We start from the raw sequence: 22982 nt of genomic DNA on the forward strand, positions 1-22982 counted from the left end.
AGGCAACCTGGTTTGGCCCCGCGCAGAAAGCCCACTCGTCTTTTTTACAGGGAACTGGAAAAATGAGTCATTGCTCTTCATGACATCCATTTCCCTCCACCATCCGAAGACTCAGATCCAAGGGCTTTCCTTATAGTCCTGATATCTGGACAAACCAGTGGTTTAACTTGGTCGGACTGTCATTTCGATCATCACGGGGGAGAGGGGGGGGTTGTTCCTAAACCTAATGGATGCATTATGCTAATTGGGGAACTATTTTCAGAATTGGTTCCCCAAGGAAGCTGGATGGGATACATCGCAGAAAGAAAGAAAAAATCCGCAGGCATTTATTCATTCGGCCCATTGCAAATCAAGGGGGCTGCTAGCCGTTACCCACAGGAACAACCTTCCCCTTTGGGTTGGGGCCAAATTTTCCCCCAGAGAAGACAAAGCAGCCCTCACCCCCCCCCTTGCAACTGCCCCCCACCCCCTCCCTCTCTTTCACAGAATCTCCACTGACTCTTCCACCTGAAACGGCCCTTGGGGAGAAATTACACTTCCGTGCTAAATGTGCAGTTAAATAAATCATATTATCTAGCCTGCCTCTTCCGAGGGGGACTCCCAGGGATGGGTTTCAACCGGTTCGCACCGGTCCCTGCGATCCGGTTGGTCGCTGAACCCGGAAGTAAGTAACTTCCGGGAACGGCGAAGCCCCCCCCCCGCGCGCGCCTGCACACCCGCGCCCGCTCCTTACCCGTTTTTTTTGAATTTCGCGCTTTCCACACATGCGCAGAATGCCTGCGCGATCCTCCAGGAGCAGCTGGAGCATCGCGCAGACGCTAATACGCATGCGCGTGCCGCGTGCGTGAGGACGCCGCGTGCGTGCACGCGCGCGCCGCGTGCGTGCGTGAGGACGCCGCCGGCCTCGTTCCAACCGATCCGGTTGGAACGGGGCGAGAAACCCACCCCTGGGGACTCCTCTTGACCCTGTGAATGCCTCGGACAGATTCATGCAAGTCAGCAAAAGCAAAACAGCCTCCGGAAAGCTGACCCGGCTAGGAAGCATCGACTCCAGCTGGCCCTGGGAATTAATGTCCAAAATGTCCAATGAGGGCCAGTTGGTGAAGTTGATTTTACCACCAGCCACCAGAATTCTATTGCAAGGACAACACTTATCTCCCAAATCATGCCAGGAGATAATAAAAATACGGATGTGTTTCAATAATAGAAGGCTAACGAAAGTGAATTTCACAGCTAAAGCCAATTTTGACTGTGTTCCCCTAAGAGCCGAGGTGGCGCAGTGGTTAAGAGTGCAGTACTGCGGGCCACTTCAGCTGACTGTTATCTGCAGTTCAGCGGTTCTAATCTCACCGGCTCAAGGTTGACTCAGCCTTCCATCCTTCCGAGGTGGGTGAAATGAGGACCCAGACTGTGGGGGCGATATGCCGACTCTGTAAACGGCTTAGAGAGGGCTGAAAGCCCTATGAAGCGGTATATAAGTCTAACTGCTATTGCTATTGCTAACGCAGACCCTGAATTCGCTCAGTTTCCTTGATTTGCAATAAACACTAAACTCCCGCCAAAGAAGTGTTTGAAATAACATTTTAAAATCCCAAATGCCTCTAGGACCAAGCACAAAAAAAAAAAAAGCTTTGAATGGGATCGCAACGTCATAATAAAAAGAAAACGACGATATTTCAGACATGCAACCTGTTCTTCCCAAAAGAGACATTCAGGAGTCACCCTTTCGTAAGCGGCTAACTAAGAAAAATACAGGTCATCCTTGGCTTACGACCCCCAGTTGAGCCCAGAATTTATGTGGCTAAGTGAGAAGTGTGTGGTCAGTTTTGCCTGATGTTGCGACTTTCCTTGCCACATTTGTCAAGCGAATCACCGCAGCTGTTAAATTAATAACACGAATCTGTGACTTTGCTTGCCGGAAGATGGCAGAATAGAATCATGTGAGCCCGGGACACTGCAACCGTCGTAAGTATGAACCGGTTGTCAAGCATTGAATGCAAACCACGTGACCGTGGGAGACGCTGCAACTGTCATAAGTGTGAAAAATGGTCATAAGCCCCCTTTTTTTCAGTGCCGTTTGAACGTCCACTAAAAGAACTCGTATAAGTCAAGGACTACCTGTATCAGCTCAGAAACACTGAGCCTTCCTTCTCAAGTCCCAGGCTTGTATCCTCTGTCAGCAGCGGGGGGGAGCCGAACTGGTTCAAAAGAAGAGGACCAAACTAAGCCTTTAAGCCCGTAATGGCGAATCTACAGCATACGTGTCAAAGGGGGCAAGCGGTGCCATCTCTGCGGGCAGGCGAGCTGTCGCCCAGGTTTATTTTATATTAATTGCCTCCCGCCAGCCAGCTGAGTTTTGGGTCAGACACGCGCATTCACAGGGGTGGGGGGCTCACGCACGGATGTGCGGGGGGCCACTCCCCGTTTTGGTGCTAGCAGGCCTCCCTGAAGCCAACTGGGACCAAAAAATGGGAAATAGGGAGCACCACGCGTCCCATTGATGGTCTCGGGAGGCTTCAGGGAGGCCTGCTAGCACCAGAACGGGGGGGGGGGGTGCACACCAGCGCGGGGGGGGGGCAGGGGAGCACGGAGGAGTCGTACGTGCATTGTTGGGGGTGGGGCCTGCGGGGGGGCATTGGATTATGGGTGTTGGCACACATAAACGCACTTCTGGCACCTGAGGCAATAAAGGTTCACCATCACTCTAAGAACTCTAAACCAGCTCCATGGAGGTCTCCGGAGACTCACCAGCCCTCCCCTGACGTGAGTCCCCTGCCTATCAATGCTCATCATTCGTTCCAATGCCAGTGGACAGAACTGCCAATTACCTCCCAAAGACCCGTTAGATCACACAGGGTCGGCCTCCTCCCGGTTCCGTCTACCAGCCAGTGCCACCTGGCTACTACCCGGGGGAGGGCCTTCTCTGTGGCAGCTCCGCCCCTCTGGAACGAACTCCCCACAGGGATTCGGAACCTCACCTCTCTTCAGGCCTTCCGAAAAGCCGTCAAAACCTGGCTTTGCCGGCTGGCCTGGGGTTGATGAGTTCCCCTCCCCTCTCGACATGTGGTTGTGTGATTCTTGCCTATTTTAATTACTTGTATTCTGTTCTATGTTCCCCTTTTCCCCTTTTGAGTTGTTCGCCGCCCTGAGTCACTCCCGGAGAAGGGCGGCATACAAATAATAAAATTCAATTCAATTCAATTTCAACTGTGCAGCCTCGCAAAGTATCTCCTCTCTTTAAAAAAAAATAAAGCATTTTCTTTCTCTGTTTCAAACAAGAGCTGACAAATGGGTAATGCTTTCTGTGGCATTTTGAAAGCACATTTTTTTAAAGTTTGGGGTAACAGAGAACAATATAGAACATTTGCTCCTTTTTGTAACAGAGAGGTAATAGAGCCAGACAGAAGCCTGCTTGAAGAACATAATTGCCCGGACCTATTCACAGTTCTGGAGGCCGCTGTCCGTTTCACGAGTCCAACTACTAGCATTAGAAGCACCGGTTGTTTCCGGGGCAGAGACGGGGTCCCATGTGTGAACCACTGTCGTTGTGCTGTATCCTTACAGGTTTATGCCATCTTAGTGAGCCACCCGCCAGCTCCAAATGACCACTTGACCCCAACACCGGTGTCTTACACAGCTGGGTTCTATCGGATTCCTGTCCTTGGGCTGACCACTCGCATGTCCATATATTCAGATAAGGTAACAAAATCATTATTTTCATGACTGGTTGTTTTCATGTACTGCTAATACTAGTGTGCGTATATTATGGGGAGAGGTAAAATATCCCCTCCTTTCTCGTGTTCCTTTTAATTTAAGTTCCTTGTTTCTTGTCCATCCTCTGGAACAATTCTCAGCTCTTTTTTGCACAACATTCCTTAAGATACTTGAAGACAACCATCGACTTCCCTTCTCCAGGATAAATATATTGGTGGTGCTACCAACTTTTTCCTATACGTTTTTCTTTTCCTTCCAATCCCTCTGTCATCTTGGCTGCTGTCTTTTAGACATGCAGATTACTTCCCTGTTCCTAGCACTCAGAATAGGGAAGACAATATGGAAGATTTTATGATTGGCTAGAGAAAGGAAACTAGAAAAGAAAGTAGGGGGAATATATAGAACCCAGATGGTGCACTATTACATGGAAGGGGGGGAAGCAGGGGAAAACAGAAAAGAAAATATTAAATATATAAGTATAGATTCAAGAGTGAGATATAAAGGGGTGGAAAAACATAGGACAGATTAGTGAAGGTAAGGGAATAAGAAATGATAGCAAATCATATTCAGGTTTGCGGAAATACCATTCCCAAGAAAACATAAACTGAGATTTGAAAGAGACACCTACAGCAACAGAAAAAGAAAGGGAGAGAGGAGGAGAGAATGAGAGGAAGAAGGGGGAAAGAAGAAAGAGGTAAGGAGAGGAGGATGGAAGGGAGAGAGAAGGAGGGAGGGTAGGAAGAGTAGGAGAAAGGGAAGGAAAGAAGGAAGGGGAAGGAGAGGAGGATTGAAGGGAAAGAAAGAGAAGGAGAGAAGGTAGGAAGGGGAAGAGGAAGAGTAGAAGTAGGAGAAAGGGAAGGGAAGAAGGAAGGGAAAGAAGAAGAGGATTGAAGGGAGAGAGAGAGAAGGACAGAGGGTAGGAAGAGTAGGAGAAAGGGAAGGGAAGAAGGAAGGGGAAGGAGAGGAGGAAGGAAGGGGAAGTAGAGGAGGGAGGGGGAAAAGAAAGGGAAAATTAGGTGGTGTTACAACAGGAGGAAGGGATGATAAATAAAGCAACCCAAACTGTATATTACCTATTAAATGATTACCTATTAAATAAATGTATCAGAATACTATAACCTATTAAATAAAATAATAAATGTATAAGAATGACAGATGTAAAGAAGGATGATTATGTGAATGTGTACTTAAAACGGTATGTAAGAGAACAAAAAATTAAAAAAAGTTCTGGGAAAAAACAAGAATAGGGAAGGCAGGCCATTGAAAGACCAACGGAGAAGAGTCCTTGCTCCCCGTCTTTGGTGGTCAGCACATGGAAAGAGGGTCTTTCCAAAAGCCATTCAGCTTGAGAAAGATCGATCAGGGTGGAGCCAAAGTCCCTGGGGAACAAAACGAGAGCCTGGCGTTTGTTTTCCCCTCTCAAGGCGACTCCCTTGTGTGGAAAACCTTTCGGCCACCCAGCCACGCAGCCCTTTTCCTCTCATTCTTCTGGTTCCCTCCTGCCTCTCATCCGCAGAGCATCCACCTGTCCTTCCTACGAACGGTGCCCCCCTACTCCCACCAGTCCAACGTCTGGTTCGAGATGATGCGCTTTTACAAGTGGAACCATATCATCCTCATTGTCAGCGATGACCACGAGGGGCGAGCGGCCCAAAAGAAGCTGGAGACCCTCTTGGAAGAGAAGGAATCCAAGGTCAGTATCCGCCACTCTCCACGGCCTAAGCTTCTGTGGACACAGAAGCAGAACCCTTTTAAAGTCTCAGGCTTGTTGTATGTACGTAGAGCTGTGTGTGTAAAAACACCTTCTTTCTTCCCATTGTTGACATGACTAACATTATGCTTTAAGCATCAACGGTGTCTCTTTGAGTAGTACCTAACGAAACTTTGTACTCTTATTCATTTCACTTGCTTTACCATGGTCGAAAACCTTCCGCATTTAAAAAAAAAAAAAAAAAGAGAAAGCAAAAACATGCAAACGAAACCGGCAACAACTGTGAAATGAGGAGAAACATAACCTGGAGCTTTGCAAATCCCCCCATCTCTCAACGGCGAGTGGGCTGATAAGAGAACGCTCCCCAGAGTAGTTAGGAAGCTACCCAAGGCCTCCTGGTCTCTGGTGGGCCAGCTGGGGTCAGAGAGAGAGAGGGAAAGAGAGCGTGAGGGAGCGAGAACACAAGAGAAAGAAAGAGAGAGAGAGAGAGAGAGAGAGAAAGAAAGAAAGAAAGAAAGAAAGAAAGAAAGAAAGAAAGAAGAAAGAAAGAAAGAAAGAAAGAAAGAAAGAAAGAAAGAAAGAAAGAAAGAAAGAAAGAAAGAAAGAAAGAAAGGGAGAATGGTTAGCTGAGTATCTCAGGTCCCAGCACGGCTTGTGGGCTCCCTGATTCCGACTGCCTCGGTCTTGCTAGAATATTTTGGAGTCAGGCCTGGTCCTGGACAGCTTGGTCCTTGGATACGTCCAAGTTCCTTTCGCTTCCCAGCTTGCTGACATGCGTTTTTGCCTCTCCCGTTCTTCCCAAGCCTCTTCTACCTTCCTCCTGAGCTCTGATCCCTTTCTACAAGGACTTTATACTGCCGATCCATTCGCATTGCAAGACTGACATATACCCGCTTTCATAATCAAGGTCAGAGAAAGAGCATCTTTCTTCTTCTTCCCCGCCGACACAACAAAAGTTTTGCTCCGTATTCAAAGCGATAGTGAGTGATGGTGCAACTGTGCTACAGCCTTTTTCTACTGGCTGTTATTAGCATGCACTGGCTCCGTGGCCTTCCCTGCACTACACAGCTAATAGTCGCCAAGCAGAGAAACCAGAGCTGTTTTCCCAGAGAAGGGCGGCATACAAATAAACTAAATCTTAAATCTTAATCTTCCCTCTGCTGGTCCCACAGGCCGAGACAGAGCGATGCAGTGCTCGCTGTAAACAAAGGTGGAGAGGGAGAATCATCCCCAAAATATTCCCCCTCCTCATCAAATAAATCTCTCTGCACAGACAGACAACTAGGGAGAACCCGAGCGAAGAATTGCTGCTTTTTTAGGTGTTCCTTGGTCTCCCTTTAATAAATGGGCCCTCGGTTAGGAGATCCTACCCTCGCCCAGAGATCCTGCAGTAATCCTGCCAATGTCCAAGGATTGCCTCCTGTCCTGACAGGCCTGGTCAAGAGCTGCCCAGGGCTCCCTTTGCAAGCTGACCTACATAGATGAGTTTGATTCCTCTTTGATCTGGCGATGCTGGCAAAAAGCATCCTGAGACCATCTGGGCGAATGACGTGGGGGGTTGCCTCGGCAGCTCTTTTGGGGAGACGGCACGGATGAAAGGATGGATCTGATAAAAGGATCATATGGCAAGACCAGAAGCCTCCGGTAAAGAGGCTGCTCTAATTTAGGTCTCCTTCTCTCTCTTCTTTCCCTGAGTTTATCCAGAGGCCTCGGCCAGGCAAGCCCCTCTCCAAGCTCTTAGCAGCCCATTTCTGCCCATCTGCTCCCTGGCTGTCAGCAGCCACATTGTAATAGAAAAGCAGGGCTTCCTGGTCCTCAGGCATGTATGAGGGTCACTGTCTCCCTTCCCCCACACTTCTAGAATTAAACTGCCCTCCCCCTCCCCAGCCAATTCCTAACTGCCTAAGCCACTGGCTCTGCAAACACGTTTCTCCTGTGCTTGAAGCAAATACGGTTTTTACGGAGAATCTGAAGGCGCAAGCAACGTGCCATGTATGAGCCTCCCAAGTTATCTTTCGGCTGTGGCAATAACATTCCCTATATGGTGCCCCCCCTTTCCCCCCCTCCCCATTCCAACATACCCTAGAACTGCAGTTCACAGAACCATCTGCTCATCTCTGCAGACATAGAAACATCATTCCAGAACGGTAGCATTGCTCACCACCATCCCTGCTAACAGCTAATGTTTGATTCGGGCATGAAGCTCTCTGTGGACAGGCAGATTCCGTAACACCTTGGTTCTGCCTCTGATCAGAAAGGATTGCTTGTTGAGCCTCAGTCTTGAAGCCCCTTTGAATGGCACCCAGAATCTTTCATCTGCATGGAAAGGTCTTGTTTTAAAACTTCCTTTCCCCGGCCGATCAGAGCAAGGCAGCCAAACTGAAGCCGCTATTATCTCAGAATATAGTTGCCCCAAGTTTAGAAAATGGCTCTTCCAGATTAGAACGGAGAGGATGTTTTTGAAGAGCTTTCCAACTTCTCTCAGATGGCGGGGCAGGAGGGCAGAGCAGTGGCTCCTGCAAAGGCTGGGGTGGGGGCGGGGGGCTTCCTTCTTTCTTTGACTGCAGGGTCCTAGCCAGGATTGTTCGAAACGACAGGGCAGTGGCACCCAGCCAGCCCCAAGAGGATTGCAACCCTCATGGCTGCTCCGGGGGCGCTGACCGCTCTCCGAAGGGATCTCACACGAAGCCCTGGCTATGATCCATGGCGTGGCGTGGCAGCTCAATGGCTTGAATGTACTTTTCATGAGAGAGGGATTACACAGCGGGGGGTGTGTGGAGTGGATCAGCCAGTCCCCACAGTTCAGGAGGGGCTCCATTTTCAGAGCCAGCTGCAAAGGAGCGCAGTTTGGCCGTAGTTTCAGTCATCCCTGACGAGGGAGAGCCTTTCAGTTTAATCCACCAAAGCTCTTCTCATGCTTCCCTCTCTCTCTCTCTCTGAAAGCGATGAGAAGGAACCTCCCATTTCATCTTTGTGCATCCCCTTCTCTTGCATCTGTCCGCATCTGTCCTCCTCTTAACCCCCCGAGGTCTTATTGGATGTCCGCAGGGACATTGAGCCGAGGTGGCGCAGTGGTTAGAGTGCAGTACTGCAGGCCACTTCAGCTGACTGCTATCTGCAGTTCAGCGGTTCAAATCTCACCGGCTCAAGGTTGACTCAGCCTTCCATCCTTTCGAGGTGGGTAAAATGAGGACCCGGATTGTTGTTGGGGGCAATATGCTGACTCTGTAAACCACTTAGAGAGGGCTGAAAGCCCTATGAAGCGGTATATAAGTCAAACTGCTATTGCTATTGCTATTCAGAAAGCTGCTCATCCAGATCATCTCCCCCAAAGAATCTTATCTTCCCCTCTGGCTTTCCTGGCTTCGAAAAGGATGCTGTCCAGGACAATTGACCCCATGGTTGGCTGATAGGTCAGGCTGTGCGTGCCTGTCATGGAAACCTATCATACTTGCTATACGCTCCAATGCTCGACAGGCGTAGCCAGCGAGAGGGGAGGCAAGGCGGAGCCAGGTTCAGCTGGGGAGGGGCCAGAGGGCCCCCCTCTCTCCTGGGTTTTGCGTGCTCCAGGGTTATCGCCTTCCCTTTTCACAAAGAGTGGAGAAAGAGTTGGATATTGGATTGCTTTACTACACGTCATTTTTTTTCAACTGTTTATAATATTCTTCTGTGTCTACATATTTTTTCTGTGCACATTATTCATCAGAGTAAAAAAAGGAACTATGACAGCCTCGAACAACTATCCTATGACAGCAAGCGAGGACCCAAGGTATATTTGCATGGACAATGCACGCCGCCCACCAACCTTAGCAAAATGATGAACTTGGCCACAGGCACAAGGGAAAATTAATTAAAAATCGGAATCAGAATCAAAAAAAAAAAATCTGTACCGAGCAAGCGAGCAAACTCCATGTTTTTGGTAGCACGTTATTTTATGTTGGGATAAGTTTGTTTGACCCTGAGAATGGAAATGTAGCAAGCCAGCCCTGGAAATATTTGTTTTGGAGACATGCATGTAAAGCAATAATCAACTTGCAAGTATTTTTTTTCTTTCTTTCTTGAAAAATTGAACCAATCCCTTCCTGCTGTCCTTTCCTTTCCTCTTCTCCCACCCCCACACCCCCTGCCAAAAAGAAATGGTTCCTTGGTGTGAAACTTTCACTTTGATTCCCCACGTCCCCAAGATGAACCTTGTGCATTTTCAAAAATTTTGAGTTTCCCCTGGTTTATCGTTTTGGTTTTGTTTTTCTGAAAAACAACACTGGTTTGAGTTTTCAATTGCATTGCAAATAAACAAATATGTATCGATGATACTTATATATATATATATCTATGCCTTTTTTCCTCTTTTCTCTACAAATGCACGCCTCTCTTTGAGTCTTGAGTGACTGCATGCACAGTGCAAAACTTATTTTAAAAAAATTAAAAGAGAAAACAGTATCGATTGATATCAAAGAAAGGGGAAAAAGCCCTAAGAGCAAAAGAAAAGAAAGAAAAAAAAGAGAAAAGAAAAGAAAAAAATAACTTCCCTCTGCCCTTCCTTTCCATGCCTAGCAGTGCTTTGGAAGAGGGATGGCATTCTCTCTCCTAGGAAGCATGGTTCTGACTCAGCTTTCAGGCCTTTGCACTAATCCCTCTTGCTCACACCAATTGCAGGCTGAGAAGGTGCTTCAGTTTGAACCAGGAACAAAAAACGTGACTTCACTGCTGCTGGAAGCCAAAGAACTGGAAGCTCGGGTGATTATCCTCTCCGCAAGGTAAGAACTGCACTTAACCGCCAACTGCCTTTCAGCACCCAGGCCTCAGGCGCAGATGCTGGAGACGCTGGGCGCAATGATGCCCCGCCCCCTGATTCCTGGGGGTCCTTCCTGTCCTGCACCACCGAGAAGCAGTAGAAGCGAGGTAAATGATGCACCGGATGGGAATCAGATTGGTTACTGGCACAGTTTACAAGGGGAACCCCAGGCCCACAGACGGGGCAGGAAAGAGATGCCCATCTGGCCAGGTGACAACAGCTCAGAGTCCAAAGGGAGGGGCTGTAGAATGGGAGCAGTCCCACCAGCACCAGCATCACCATCCTTACAGCGACCAAACCCTTTGGCTTCCTTTTGGGCTCCCCCAGCCCTCCCACAGGAAATTGCAGAGGGGGAAGGCCTTCTACTCCCCCTCTCTCTCCTGGGTGCTAGCCACACACGATCAATGGATGGATGGATGGATGGATGGATGGGGCTGAGAGCACAGCTCAGCCCAGCAGGCAACTCCCCCCTGCCTAATATCAGTTCTCTCTTGATCTGACACAATGATGTTCTCTGCCCTGAGACCAGGAACAGGCAGTTGCCCAGGCATGGCACAGGTGCCAGCGGTGCTCCCGAGACAGGCCAGAAAGGACACCAGTCCTCGGCCAGCAGCTGCCCAAAGAGCCACTGCATCGCCAGGGACAGGATCGAGATCGTAGGACCTGGTAGCCCCTCCAGGCTTCCCTGCTCAGACCACGCCTGGAATATCCTGTCCAGTGCTGGTCATCCCCGTACAAGGAGGACCTCCGGAAGGGATGCTGATCAAAGCAACCCAGGGGGGAGGCCAAACCCTCTGAAGAGTAGTTAAGGGAGCCCGGTGTGGCTGGCCTGGAGGAAGATTCCAGTAGATAAAGGACTGTCCCAGGGAAGAGGGGCCCGCACATTCTCCCCAAAGCGCCCTGATCACAGGGCCAGAACCAGTGGTGGGAGCTTTACAGAGGGAGAACCAAGCTCAAAATAAGGGGGAATGTCCTGACCTGTCAGAGGAATAATCTGCCACCTGGAGCTACCGGGGGGGGGGGGGGGGCATCCCTGGAAGATTTTGCAAGCCAAGATTGGCCAGCCGTTGGTCTGGGATGGCCTCAGGATTCCTGCCCTGGGAAGGGGGCTGGACTAGAAGACCTCTGAGGGACCTTCCAATGGTAGACAATGATTCTATGGTTCCAAATTTCTGGATTTCTTACCGGAGCTAAAATTAAAAGTTACCCACCGTTTAAAGTTCAAACTTCTTTCCAAGAAAAGTATTGCAATCCTCCGCACGTCTACTCAGAATGAAGTCCCGTTGTGTTTGATAGCCCTGCATTTTAAAAATTGAAAGGATTATACTTCCAGTCCCTTGAACATGTTAACTCCAACTCTAAAATTCTAAATTGAGGAGCCAAGTTATCTATGAGCGCTGAGATGGTTACATAAAGAGAATGAATTGCTGAATGAAACATACGATTCCACGCTTTTGCAGTTACTGACATAATTCATGCAGAGCGATTCACCCACCCGGCACCTTTGCGACTGGCTGAAGGGGGAACCGGAAGCTAAGGACTGAAAGGTTCAGCTGGGTGGCTCCCCTGTAGAGAGAACCTCCAGGGTTCTGTAGGGGGAATCCCCCTCTGTTTCTTTCCACCCAAAGGGAGTGTTAAGAGAAAGACCCTTGCGAGAGTCTCCCACCTTCCCCAACTCCAGAAATGTTCCAAGAGAAAGCAGGGCCTTGAGGAGCCTTGGCTGCCCTCTCCCCAAAAAGGGACAATTTCCCTAGCCTACTTGCCATTTGGCCCCGATCTTCTCAATCCCTGGGATCACCGACCATCCAATAATTGGCCCCTTCAGTCAGACAGTCTGTGAGAGCATTCTTTCCTAAGGCCTCCCTCCCGAAGTGGAATGAACTACCCCCAGAGATCCGGACCCTACCCACACTCATGGCCTTCCGAAAAGCTATCAAAACCTGGCTATTCCGGAAGGCCTGGGGCTGTTGACCTCTTGACCGAGGTCCAGCCCCGCTTAGACTGGGTGCATGGTGTGTTTCTTTTAACCTGCTCTCTTTGTCTGTTTTTTAACCTTTTTTCTTAAAATTTTATTTCTGTAAGCCGCCCGGAGTCCTTTGGGATTGGGCGGCCTATAAATTTAATAAATAGAAATAGTATAGAATTAGAAGTGGGCCCAAGGCAGACCAATAACCTGCACTGGAGAAGCCTCCGGGAGCTTCCCTCTCTCCCTGGGGTCTCCACAAGGGCTTCCCTTGGCAGAAGCGTCCACGGAGGGGAGCACTAAGGAAGGGCAAGGGGTTCCTTGCCAGTGCCACCTCTCTTCTCTTCCAGCGAGGACGATGCCACCACCGTGTATATGGCAGCAGCCAAAGAAAACATGACTGGTCCGGGTTACGTATGGCTGGTGGGAGAAAGGGAGATCTCGGGCAACGCCTTGCGCAATGCGCCAGAAGGTACCCATCCTGCTCCCGACCATCCTCTCAAGCCACGCGGCTTCTGGTCCTGAGGCCTTCCTCTTGGCCGCTGGGCGGGCTCTGCTGACCTGTCTCTTCTGGGTTGCCAGAGGAGGGAATTGACAAGATGGGGGGGAGGGTCAGCAGGAATGGGGCAAACTGCAGCCATGCCCCGCCCGGTGTGGGCAGAACGGAGAGATTCAGCTTCCCCTGTTTATCATGTCATGCGGGAAGAACAACCAGGTGGCTCAGGAACGAAGGCCAGGCGCAGAGCCTCCGGGATCAAAGACAGTCCCGCTCAGACAAGCAGATTCTGGGGGTACAGATGGGGGTGTAAGAGGCTCAGAAGCCCCAGAGGCCAGCGGGAACAGAGCTCCCCTGCGGGGGTCTCCTGAGTCTCTTCTCTTCAACCCTTCCAGGACTGATTGGCCTGCAGCTCATGAACGGGAAGAACGAATCCGCTCACATCAGAGACGCCGTAGCCGTGGTGGCCCAGGCTGTGCACGACTTGTTTGAGAAAGAGAACATCACGGACCCTCCCCGGGGCTGTGTGGGGAACACAAACATCTGGAAGACGGGGCCCCTCTTCAAAAGGTAGTAGCGGGGAGCCCGCCCTTCAGGCCGTGGGCCCCAGCCACTGCGGGAGGAGGGAGGGAGGTCCAGCTGCGTCGCGGGGCCTGTTACAAGCGCTCACCTATCTGTCCAAGACCACCCAGAATACTTTCCCCCGGACCCTCCCCACCTAAGAGGCGAAGGGGGCAGAAAGGCAGCCTGCAAAGCCTAAAGGAGGCAACTCCTCTTAGGGTGCTGATGCAGACCAAATATGCAGAAGGCGTGACTGGCCGGGTGGAGTTTAACGAAGACGGGGACAGAAAATACGCCAACTACAGCGTCATGAATCTCCAGAACAACAAACTGGTGCAGGTCGGAGTCTACAACGGGAGCCACGTAGGTGTTCAGTCCATTCCTTTGACCTTCCCGTCCCTTCCTTTCAGCTCTGGGAAGGAAGGCCCTGGGCTCCCGGCCTCCCGTGGGTTTCCAGAGCATTAAAGGCAGCCTAAACGCATGCCGCCCCTCTGCCCCACATCCTGCCCGGCCATCACTAGAAGCCTCTGCCCAGCCCTGCCTTGGCGGAGCAGTTTGTAACCGTCGTGCCCGAACTGCCCCTTCACAGTTTCTGCCCAATGACCGGAAGATCGTCTGGCCGGGAGGGGAGACAGAAACGCCGCAGGGCTACGAGATGTCCACGAAACTCAAGGTAGGGTGGCGATGGCCAGTTGGCCTCAGTGGGGGGAAGCTCTGTGGCCTCACTCCCAAGAGGGGAATTGAAGCCGGCTTCTGGAGGAGCTGCCCTGCTGGGTCCACCCAAGGGGGAGAAAGGCAGGGAGAGCATCCGGGGGTTTGCACTGGGAGTCAGCCAGGTGGGTGGTGGGTGGGGGGGATAGTGGTATGGGGAGGGGGCTCGCTGTGGCTCCCGCCTTCCCTGCTGAACCTTCCTCCTCCCGAGCAGACTGCTCCTCGGAGGCCACAAGCCTTTCCGGCCTCTCTCTCCACAGATAGTCACAATCCACCAGGAGCCGTTTGTCTACGTGAAGCCCACCCTGGCCGACGGGAAGTGCAAGCCGCTGCTCAACAGCACGGGGGGACTGGTGCAGCAGGTGCTCTGTACGGGGCCCAATGAGACCTTGCCAGGTGAATCCCTCGGCCCAGAAGCTAAAGCCACATTCCCCCACCCCACCCCCCTCAAAAACAGACCCTCCACTCCCAGGTGAAGGACTGCAACTTCTCCATTTCCTCTCCATTGGCAAAATTCACCGCCAGCAACTTCATAAGTTGAATAGTGAGGGACCCCCCCACCCATTTTCTTCACTTGCTTCCACTGATATTGGATAGTTTTCTTTGGAACGAAGAGGAGGGCTTTAGATCAACATGCAAAATATTTACGTGGCTGTCGTGTAAATTTAGTTCGAAGAGCCTCGTTCCTCCCAGCGTTTCCCTGCCCTTATCCCCACCTTCTTCTCAGCCAGCTCACAAAGGGAAACAGGAAGCAGCTATCCTGAAAGCTGCCTAGTGCACATGGGACCTGGAGTAGGATCTTCGGGGGGTCCATCTTTCCCTTCCTTTCCTTTCCTCCCTGCAACACAGGGCGCCCCAGCGTGATGTTATGCTGCTACGGCTTCTGCATCGACTTACTCATCAAGCTGGCGAAGACGATGAATTTCACCTACGAAGTTCATCTAGTGGGTGACGGTAAATTTGGCACGCAAGAACGGGTAAGAATACGGCCTTCCCCACCGTCTAAGGGGAACTGAGCCAAAACAGCTGCAGTGGGCAGTAGTCCTCAATTTGCTTCGGATTTATAACTCTTGCTGATTTTTCAAAGGGGGTGGCAAGTCATTGTGTCCTCCCCAACCACCCTAAGTCAACCTCTGGAGGTTGGAACCGTCAGCATCCAATCAAGCTCAGAAACATCTGCTTAGTTTCAGTTGAGAGGGAGGGTCGGGGGGGTGAATGACGGGGTTTAAGCCCAAAGAGAGGCCGGCTTCCAGAACAAGTGGATTAGCAATAGCAATAGCAGTTAGACTTATATACTGCTTCATAGGGCTTTCAGCCCTCTCTAAGCGGTTTACAGAGTCAGCATATCGCCCTCACAGTCTGGGTCCTCATTTCACCCACCTCGGAAGGATGGAAGGCTGAGTCAACCCTGAGACGGTGAGATTTGAACCGCCGAACTGCAGCTAACAGTCAGCTGAAGTAGCTGCAGTACCGCACTCTAACCACTGCGCCACCTCGGCTCTTTTTTTGGGTTAAGGACCCATAGCAAGGCAGAGGAGCAGGCAGGGTTCGATATCAAGAGCTAGCACGGAGGTGAGGCATTGTGGAGCCCTGTAGACTCCAGATAGGATGTGAAGGCAGCTAAGTGAACTAGCCAGGTATTCCTGGCATGCAGCAGGTATTAACTCACCTGGCTTGGAAAAGGCAATGCAGCAGGCATTCCCCAAAGAGGTCTTGGCTTGAGATCCCACTTAACGTGCAGCTGGCGGCTGGAGCAACTGGCCTGGAGTTCAGAAAAGAAATGGAGGGAGGGGGGTGTCAGCTTCATCCGTTCCCCCCTGACTAAGCAAAGACCAAGAGATCCCAATATTTTGACCGTCAGAAGAGAATTTTTAAAGCCTTGTATTGGTTCTGGGAAGTCAGGGGGGGGAAGGTTGGGGTGGGACGGGGGGAGGGAGCGGAGTTTACTAAGTTGGAGGAGGAGTGTTGGATTTTAAGGTATTATGATTGTACATGTATACTGCTATTTTTTCTTTTTTATGTATATTGAAATGGAATTATAAATACCATCAACACAAAAGGGAGTTTGCTCAGAAGCTGAAATACACCAAGTGAATTAGAGGAAGAGTGGGAAGCAGAGGAGAGAAGAAAGATAGGAAGAGGGGGACAGGAGAGAGGGTGAACGGGGAAGATGAGGTGTACAAGGAGGAGTGGTAAGGGGAGAGAGGAGAAGGAGAAAGGAAGGGGAAGTAGAGTAGAAAATGATGGAGGGAAGAAAGGATGTAGAAAGGGGGAGGAGAGAAGGGGAAGAAAGTGTCGGATAAGGTATAAATATGGTGTATGGAGAGCAGAAGAGCCAATAACTGGTTTTTTCCCCACCTTTGGTAGTTGATAGTAAGATGAATTGATGTAATTACTTAATAATACAACATGATATTGACTATGTAATAGTATACATGTGATTATATGCTATGAAAATGGAAAATAAAATTTTCTATGAGAAAAGAGAATGTTTAATGCTCAGGGTTGATCTGCGGAGTCTTGGGTGCCCTCTGAGCTCGGATGTTAGCTTGTACCTTAAAGAAGGTCACCCTGGTCAGGATGTCTGCAAGAGACGACCACGCTCAGGGCACACGCAGACTCCACGTATCAATCGCTCTCAAGGCTCACTAGGAGCCATAGTAACTAGGCACCTCCCTTCCCTTCTCTGCTCGGACTTCCTAAGCCGTTCGCGGCCAGACTCACCTCTGAGGGAACAGCTCAGGCATCCACCGAAGAGGGTCTTTTTGCACACACCTGTACAGTGGGATGACCCTGGGCGGGGCTGTAATTGCAGGTGAATAACAGCAACAAGAAGGAGTGGAACGGGATGATGGGGGAGCTGCTCAGTGGCCAGGCTGATATGATCGTGGCACCGCTGACCATTAACAATGAGCGGGCTCAGTACATTGAGTTTTCCAAGCCTTTTAAGTACCAAGGACTGACCATCCTCGTCAAGAAGGTAAGGCACGGATACCGACAGGGCAAGAACACGAAGAGCAGTGGGAGCAAATCCCAGGCCCTCGGCTAAGGATGGAAAGACGGAGCCTTGAGGATAAGACGGAGCCTTGAGGATATTTCAGGATAACCCGCTCCCTCCTTAATAGGAGGGATGCGGGAGACCCCTTGCAGGGTAGGGCTGAGGATTATGCTCAATTCTTGGCGGACAAAGTAGCTCGGTTTCGATCGGACTTGGACTCCACCGCAGTAGATCCAGCTGAGACACAGGAGGATCATTTGCCACATCAGTTCTGGGTTGAGTTCCAGGAAGTTGCCTCTGGGGATGTGGACAAGGCCATCCGAGCTGTAAGTGCCTCCACTTGTATTCTGGACCTGTGTCCCTCCTGGCTGGTGGCTAACAGCAGGGAGGTGACACATGGCTGGATCCAGGCGGTTGTCACCGCCTCCCTTCGGGAGGGGCACTTCCCCGCCGCACTCAAAACGGCGGTGGTAAGACCCCTCCTAAAGAAACCATCGTTAGATCCAGCCATCTTAAACAACTTTCGTCCTGTCTCCAACCTTCCCTTTATCGGGAAGGTTGTTGAGAAGGTGGTGGCCTTTCAGCTCCGACGGGCCTTGGAGGAAGCTAACTATCTTGACCCCTTCCAGTCCGGCTTCAGACCTGGTTACAGCACAGAAACCGCTTTGGTCGCATTGACCGATGATCTCTGGAGGGCCAGAGATGGAGGCTATGCGTCCATCCTGGTTCTCCTTGACCTCTCAGCGGCTTTCGATACCATCGACCATGGTATCCTTCTGCGACGACTGCGGGAGGTGGGAGTGGGAGGCACTGTTTTGCGGTGGTTCTCCTCCTACCTCTCGGACAGGTCGCAGTCGGTGTTAGTGGGGGGGCAGAGATCGTCCCTGAGGCCCCTAACATGTGGAGTACCTCAGGGTTCGGTCCTATCCCCCCTACTATTTAACATATACATGAAACCGCTGGGCGAGATCATTCGGAGGCACGGGATAAAATACCATCAATATGCGGACGATACGCAATTGTATCTGTCCGCCCCGTGCCAACTCAATGAAGCGGTGGACGTGATGAACCGGGGTCTGGAGGCCGTTAAGAACTGGATGAGTGCTAACAGACTGGTGCTCAACCCGGATAAGACCGAGTGGCTGTTGTGTTTCCCCCCTAATAATTTGGCTAATACACCAACGCTTAGGCTGGGGGGTCAAATTTTATACCCCTCAGATAGGGTCCGCAACTTAGGAGTCCTCCTGGATCCACAGCTGACTTTTGACCACCAGTTGTCAGCTGTGACCAGGGGGGCATTTGCCCAGGTTCGCCTGGTCCGCCAGTTGCGGCCCTACCTAGATCGGGGGGCCCTCACAACAGTCACTCGAGCCCTTGTGATCTCTAGACTGGAATACTGCAATGGGCTCTACATGGGGTTGCCCCTGAAGTGCATCCGGCGACTACAGCTAGTCCAAAATGCAGCCGCGCGAGTGATAGTGGGCGCACCTCGGTTCGCCCACGTTACACCTGTCCTCCGCGAGCTGCACTGGCTGCCTGTCGGTCTCCGGGTGCGCTTCAGGATAATGATGACCATCTTTAAAGCACTCCATGGTAGTGGATCTGGGTACTTGAGAGACCGCCTTCTGCCGATTACCTCCCTAAATCGACCAATCAGATCGCACAGACTAGGCCTCCTCCGAATTCCATCTGCCAGTCAATGTCGACTGGCGACCACACGGAGGAGAGCCTTTTCTGTTGCTGCCCCGACCCTATGGAACGAGCTCCCCATGGAGATCCGCACCCTCACCACGATCCAGACCTTCCGCGCAGCCCTCAAGATCTGGCTCTCCCAGCAGGCCTGGGGATAGGCTTCAATTACCCGCCCGAGTGTTTGATTGTTGAATGAAAGTTGTGTTTTATTATTTTTCTTTTGTTCACAAAGTGTTTGTTTTGACCTTGCACTTCCCCTCCCCTGTGGTTGTAAGCCGCCCTGAGTCCCCTCAGGGAAAAGGGCGGCATATAAATCCCAATAAACCTAAACCTAAACCTAAACCTTGAGCAAAAAGGGCCTGGGCCAAGGGTCAACCACTGGCTGCCCTGTGGCAACGGCTGCCTCCTCTGGAGTGAGGCCATCCTTGTCCAATAATACCCAGGCAAAATTAATTGTAATCCTAACAAATAAGGGAAGGGGAGCTGCAGAAATAAAATCTAACAGCAACAACCTCTCTGATGTGGTGTGGAAGCTCCTCTGGCTTCCCAGCCGATTATGACGAACACAGCAATAGCAACGACCCTTAACACTTAACACACCGCTTCGCAGTGCTTTTACAGCCCTCTCTAAGCGGTTGACAGAGTCAACCTCTGGCCCCCCAACATTCTGGGTCCTCATTTTTCCGACCTCGGAAGGATGGAAGGCTGAGTCGACCTTGAGCCGGTGAGATTCGAACTGCCCAACTGCAGGCAGGCAGCTGGCAGGCAGCAGAAATAGCCTGCAGTACTGCATGCTAACCACTGGGTGGCTACCACGGCTCTTGAATGGACCCTCCGTGTTTGGGGGCAGCCAATCCCTTAATTCCTCTTGCCCCGTGAAGGGACAAGAGTGGCGGGGTTAAGAGTTTCCGCTTCCCTGCCCTGCCTGAGGATTTCCCAGCAGCACTGGAGTGGCCGTGATGGGAAACTGGTCTAGGCCGTGTTGATCTGACCAGATCTCCCGATTCTGGCTGGAGACGGTCCATTCATTGCAAGCTTTTTCCAGCCCTGATCTCCTTCTGTGTTGCAGGAAATTCCCCGCAGCACCCTGGATTCATTCATGCAACCGTTCCAGAGCACCCTATGGCTCCTGGTGGGGCTGTCGGTGCACGTGGTGGCTGTGATGTTATACCTGCTGGATCGTTTCAGGTACCGGAATCCTCAGAATGGGGAGGGGGACACGGTGCGTGGGTGCGTGTGGCCGTGGGTGGGTGGGTGGGGGCTGGTCGTGAAAAGCCTCTGCGAATGGAGATGCTGGGATCAAGGATGTGGACGGCGATGTTGCTGAAGATGGAAAATCCACAGGCCTTCGCCATCCACTCATTAAGCCAGTGTTTCTCAACCTTGGCCACTTGAAGATGTCCAGACTTCAACTCCCAGAATTCCCCAGCCAGCATTCGCTGGCTGGGGAATTCTGGAAGTTGAAGTCCGGACATCTTCAAGTGGCCAAGGTTGAGAAACACTGCATTAAGCAGCCACTTCAGCGTCTCAGGATAGGCTTCCTTGGCGTGGTTTATGCCCCGTCCAGTTGGAGGGAAGGGCCGGGCCATCCTGAAGCTTAAATTCCACTCAAACCCTGGGAGTTTTCTTCCCAGCCGGAAGGTCTAAAGGCCTGTTTGGTAATCCTCGGGCTTTTAGGCAGTGGGATGAAGCTGCTCTTGCACGGACGGGCACCCCCGTGCCCACAGTGGCCCTTGCTAGATGGGGGTAGAACTCAGCCAAGGGGTGTCGCTTCCTCTTTTGCAGTCCCTTCGGCCGATTCAAAGTGAACAGTGAAGAAGAGGAAGAGGACGCCCTGACGCTTTCGTCGGCCATGTGGTTTTCCTGGGGGGTCCTTCTGAACTCTGGCATCGGAGAAGGTGAGCCTCAGAGCCCCTGGGGAGGGAAATGGCTGTGGCTTTGTGCCGTCAGAGGGCAGGAGGTGGCGCAGTGGTTAGAGTGCAGTACTGCAGCCACTTCAGCTGACTGCTAACTGCAGTTGGGCGGTTCAAATCTCACCGGCTCAGGGTTGACTCAGCCTTCCATCCTTCCGAGGTGGGTGAAATGAGGACCCGGATTGTTGGGGGCGATATGCTGACTCTGTAAACCGCTTAGAGAGGGCTGAAAGCCCTATGAAGCGGTATATAAGTCTAACTGCTCTTGCTATTGCTAGGAGGCTTTCACCAGGGAGGAGAGAGGAGGCGTGGGTGGAAGGACCTCCCTGGGAATGCCTCCCTTGATCTCGTTTTTCCTTTTGGGTCATGAAGTTCCATGTCAAACACAGGGAAAACTTTTCCTCCCTCCCTCTCCAACTTCAACACATTCCTTTTTTTCTTTACTCTCTCGACTCCATCAGGTGCCCCGAGAAGTTTCTCAGCTCGGATCCTCGGCATGGTCTGGGCTGGTTTCGCCATGATTATCGTGGCCTCTTACACTGCCAACCTGGCTGCTTTCCTGGTGTTGGACAGGCCGGAGGAACGAATCACGGGCATCAACGATCCTCGGGTAACGAGAACGGCAAACTGCCCCCAAACAGACCCCCAGCTCGGCAGGTGGCCCACCTGTGGCTCAGGGGAGGCCACTCAAATATTTCAGTGCATAGAACCGAAAAGGGGTTCCAGGAAAAGTGGGTGTGTTTCTAACTATTATCACTATAAGAGGAACCAAAAGCAAGAATGGTCAGTGAGGAAGGCTCCAGGAGGAAGACCCCCCAATAAGGCCCTGGTTCAGATTTGACGGAGGGTAAAGCGAGGAAGGGGAGGAGGGGGGGAAGCCAAGAAGGTAAAAATCTTCTTGTTCTTGTTTCCCAGTTGCGAAACCCTTCGGATAAGTTCATCTACGCCACCGTGAAGCAGAGCTCGGTAGACATTTATTTCCGGAGGCAGGTGGAGCTAAGTACTATGTATCGGCACATGGAGAAACACAATTACGAAAGTGCTGCTGAAGCCATCCAAGCTGTTCGGGACAAGTAAGTGTTTGCCTAGAGCGGCCCTGTCTCTCCCGCGGCCTCTCTCCTCTCGGGTCTCTTTCCCGGAGTCGACGATGGGTCCGCGTAGTTCTCAGAGTCATAGAGTAGGAAAAGAGCTCCAGCCACTCCCCGGCTGAAGGAAGCAGCCCAAGCACGGAGGCTCTCTCTGCAGCCAGCTTAAGCCCACCGCTGCTTTGGGGGTCACCTGACCGCAGGAGAGGCAGCGGGCGCAGTAGGTTCCTCACCCAGAAACGAGAAAGCAGGCGGTTCCCTCTTCTGGTCAATGGACCCAGAGGGCGACTGGCTGAGTTTCCCTGTGAGGCAGCCCGGTTCCTTCGTCGTGCCTCCTTTCAACCTCTTCCCCGTTTACTTCACGGGCCTCCTTCCATCCCCACCACAGCAAGCTCCACGCCTTCATCTGGGACTCGGCTGTGCTAGAGTTTGAAGCCTCGCAGAAGTGTGACCTGGTGACCACAGGAGAGCTCTTCTTCCGTTCCGGCTTCGGCATCGGCATGCGCAAAGACAGTCCATGGAAGCAGAATGTCTCCCTGGCCATCCTGAAGTCTGTACTCTGTCGGGAGGGAGGGAGGGAGGGAGGGCAGGGGAGGAGGGCGGAGGGCTTTGGGAAGGGGGGTGGGTGGGTGGGGATGCTCCTTTGAGCGTGACAATAGAAAGCTTCTCAAAACACTAGATTTCAAAGCTTCCTAGAGTTCAGCCATTGGCAAATTTCTGGGTCGGAACCCCAAGCACACTCTGGGCTATTCACTAAGGATGCTCACTCAGACGAGTGCAAACATCCAGGCGAGGGCTAGATGGCAGCAGGGAGTAGTGTTTCTGTATTTCCTTGCTTCACTCACTGCAACCCTTCAGCCGCTGCCTCATTCCAGCCTGCTTCTGTTGACTATGTGGCCGCTGGCTGGAATAAGTCAATCCATCCTGATACAAGAAACAGGGAAGAGTTGTTAGTCATCCTATAAAAACACCGTGGGGGAGTTTTTTTGGGGGGGGGGCAGGGAGAAATGCTTCCTGGGAAGTAAGGGAAAAGAGTACAGGGCGCAGTTTAAACCTCTCCCCATTGGAAAGCTTAGCTCAGGTTATACTGGGACACAGAAGGAAGCCCAATAGTTTCAGCAGGATCAGCTTCCTTCCCCAGCGAATTATCCGTGCCCCCTTCTTCTGCTTCCAGCCTCCACGAGAACGGCTTCATGGAAGAGCTTGACAAGACTTGGGTGAGATATCAGGAGTGTGATTCCCGCAGCAATGCTCCGGCAACACTCACCTTCGAAAACATGGCAGGTAAGGCGGCCACCTCCTACCTGCTTCGCCATCTCCTAATTTTTCTTTGGCCTTTCCCC

At 51.6% G+C, this 22982-nt stretch overlaps 2 protein-coding genes across 11 annotated transcripts in view; one reads left to right on the top strand and one right to left on the bottom strand.

Annotated features, from left to right (window-relative positions):
* Positions 1 to 12526, bottom strand: part of LOC106548819 (cholesterol 7-desaturase nvd) — a 30128-nt gene extending 17602 nt beyond the window's left edge. Inside the window, exon 1 of the mRNA XM_087704814.1 lies at positions 11432 to 12526. The gene's annotated coding sequence lies outside the window, so the exon portion shown is untranslated. The remainder of the gene's footprint in view (positions 1 to 11431) is intronic.
* The window catches only part of GRIN1 (glutamate ionotropic receptor NMDA type subunit 1), a 38634-nt gene that overhangs the window by 3093 nt on the left and 12559 nt on the right, over positions 1 to 22982 (top strand). For 8 of the 10 annotated variants that reach the window (XR_015695491.1, XR_015695493.1, XR_015695492.1 and 5 more), the window contains exons 2-18: positions 3565 to 3699; positions 5231 to 5407; positions 9132 to 9194; positions 10082 to 10182; positions 12534 to 12655; positions 13075 to 13249; positions 13459 to 13603; positions 13830 to 13913; positions 14212 to 14347; positions 14801 to 14928; positions 16767 to 16931; positions 19711 to 19829; positions 20427 to 20539; positions 21016 to 21164; positions 21470 to 21627; positions 22028 to 22189; positions 22814 to 22923. Coding sequence is in view for 6 of the 10 variants with exons in the window: in XM_087704811.1 (XP_087560937.1) it covers positions 3565 to 3699; positions 5231 to 5407; positions 9132 to 9194; positions 10082 to 10182; positions 12534 to 12655; positions 13075 to 13249; positions 13459 to 13603; positions 13830 to 13913; positions 14212 to 14347; positions 14801 to 14928; positions 16767 to 16931; positions 19711 to 19829; positions 20427 to 20539; positions 21016 to 21164; positions 21470 to 21627; positions 22028 to 22189; positions 22814 to 22923 (2242 nt within the window). In the remaining 4 variants the exon portion in view is untranslated. The remainder of the gene's footprint in view (positions 1 to 3564; positions 3700 to 5230; positions 5408 to 9131; positions 9195 to 10081; positions 10183 to 12533; positions 12656 to 13074; positions 13250 to 13458; positions 13604 to 13829; positions 13914 to 14211; positions 14348 to 14800; positions 14929 to 16766; positions 16932 to 19710; positions 19830 to 20426; positions 20540 to 21015; positions 21165 to 21469; positions 21628 to 22027; positions 22190 to 22813; positions 22924 to 22982) is intronic. The other 2 variants (XM_087704812.1, XM_087704810.1) reach the window with 1 other exon arrangement.

Source organism: Thamnophis sirtalis, unplaced genomic scaffold, assembly GCF_051295495.1.
Source record: "Thamnophis sirtalis isolate CommonGarterSnake01/CBP01778 unplaced genomic scaffold, rThaSir2_p1.2 scaffold_2, whole genome shotgun sequence".
In the NCBI taxonomy this organism is placed as follows: Eukaryota; Metazoa; Chordata; class Lepidosauria; order Squamata; family Natricidae; genus Thamnophis; species Thamnophis sirtalis.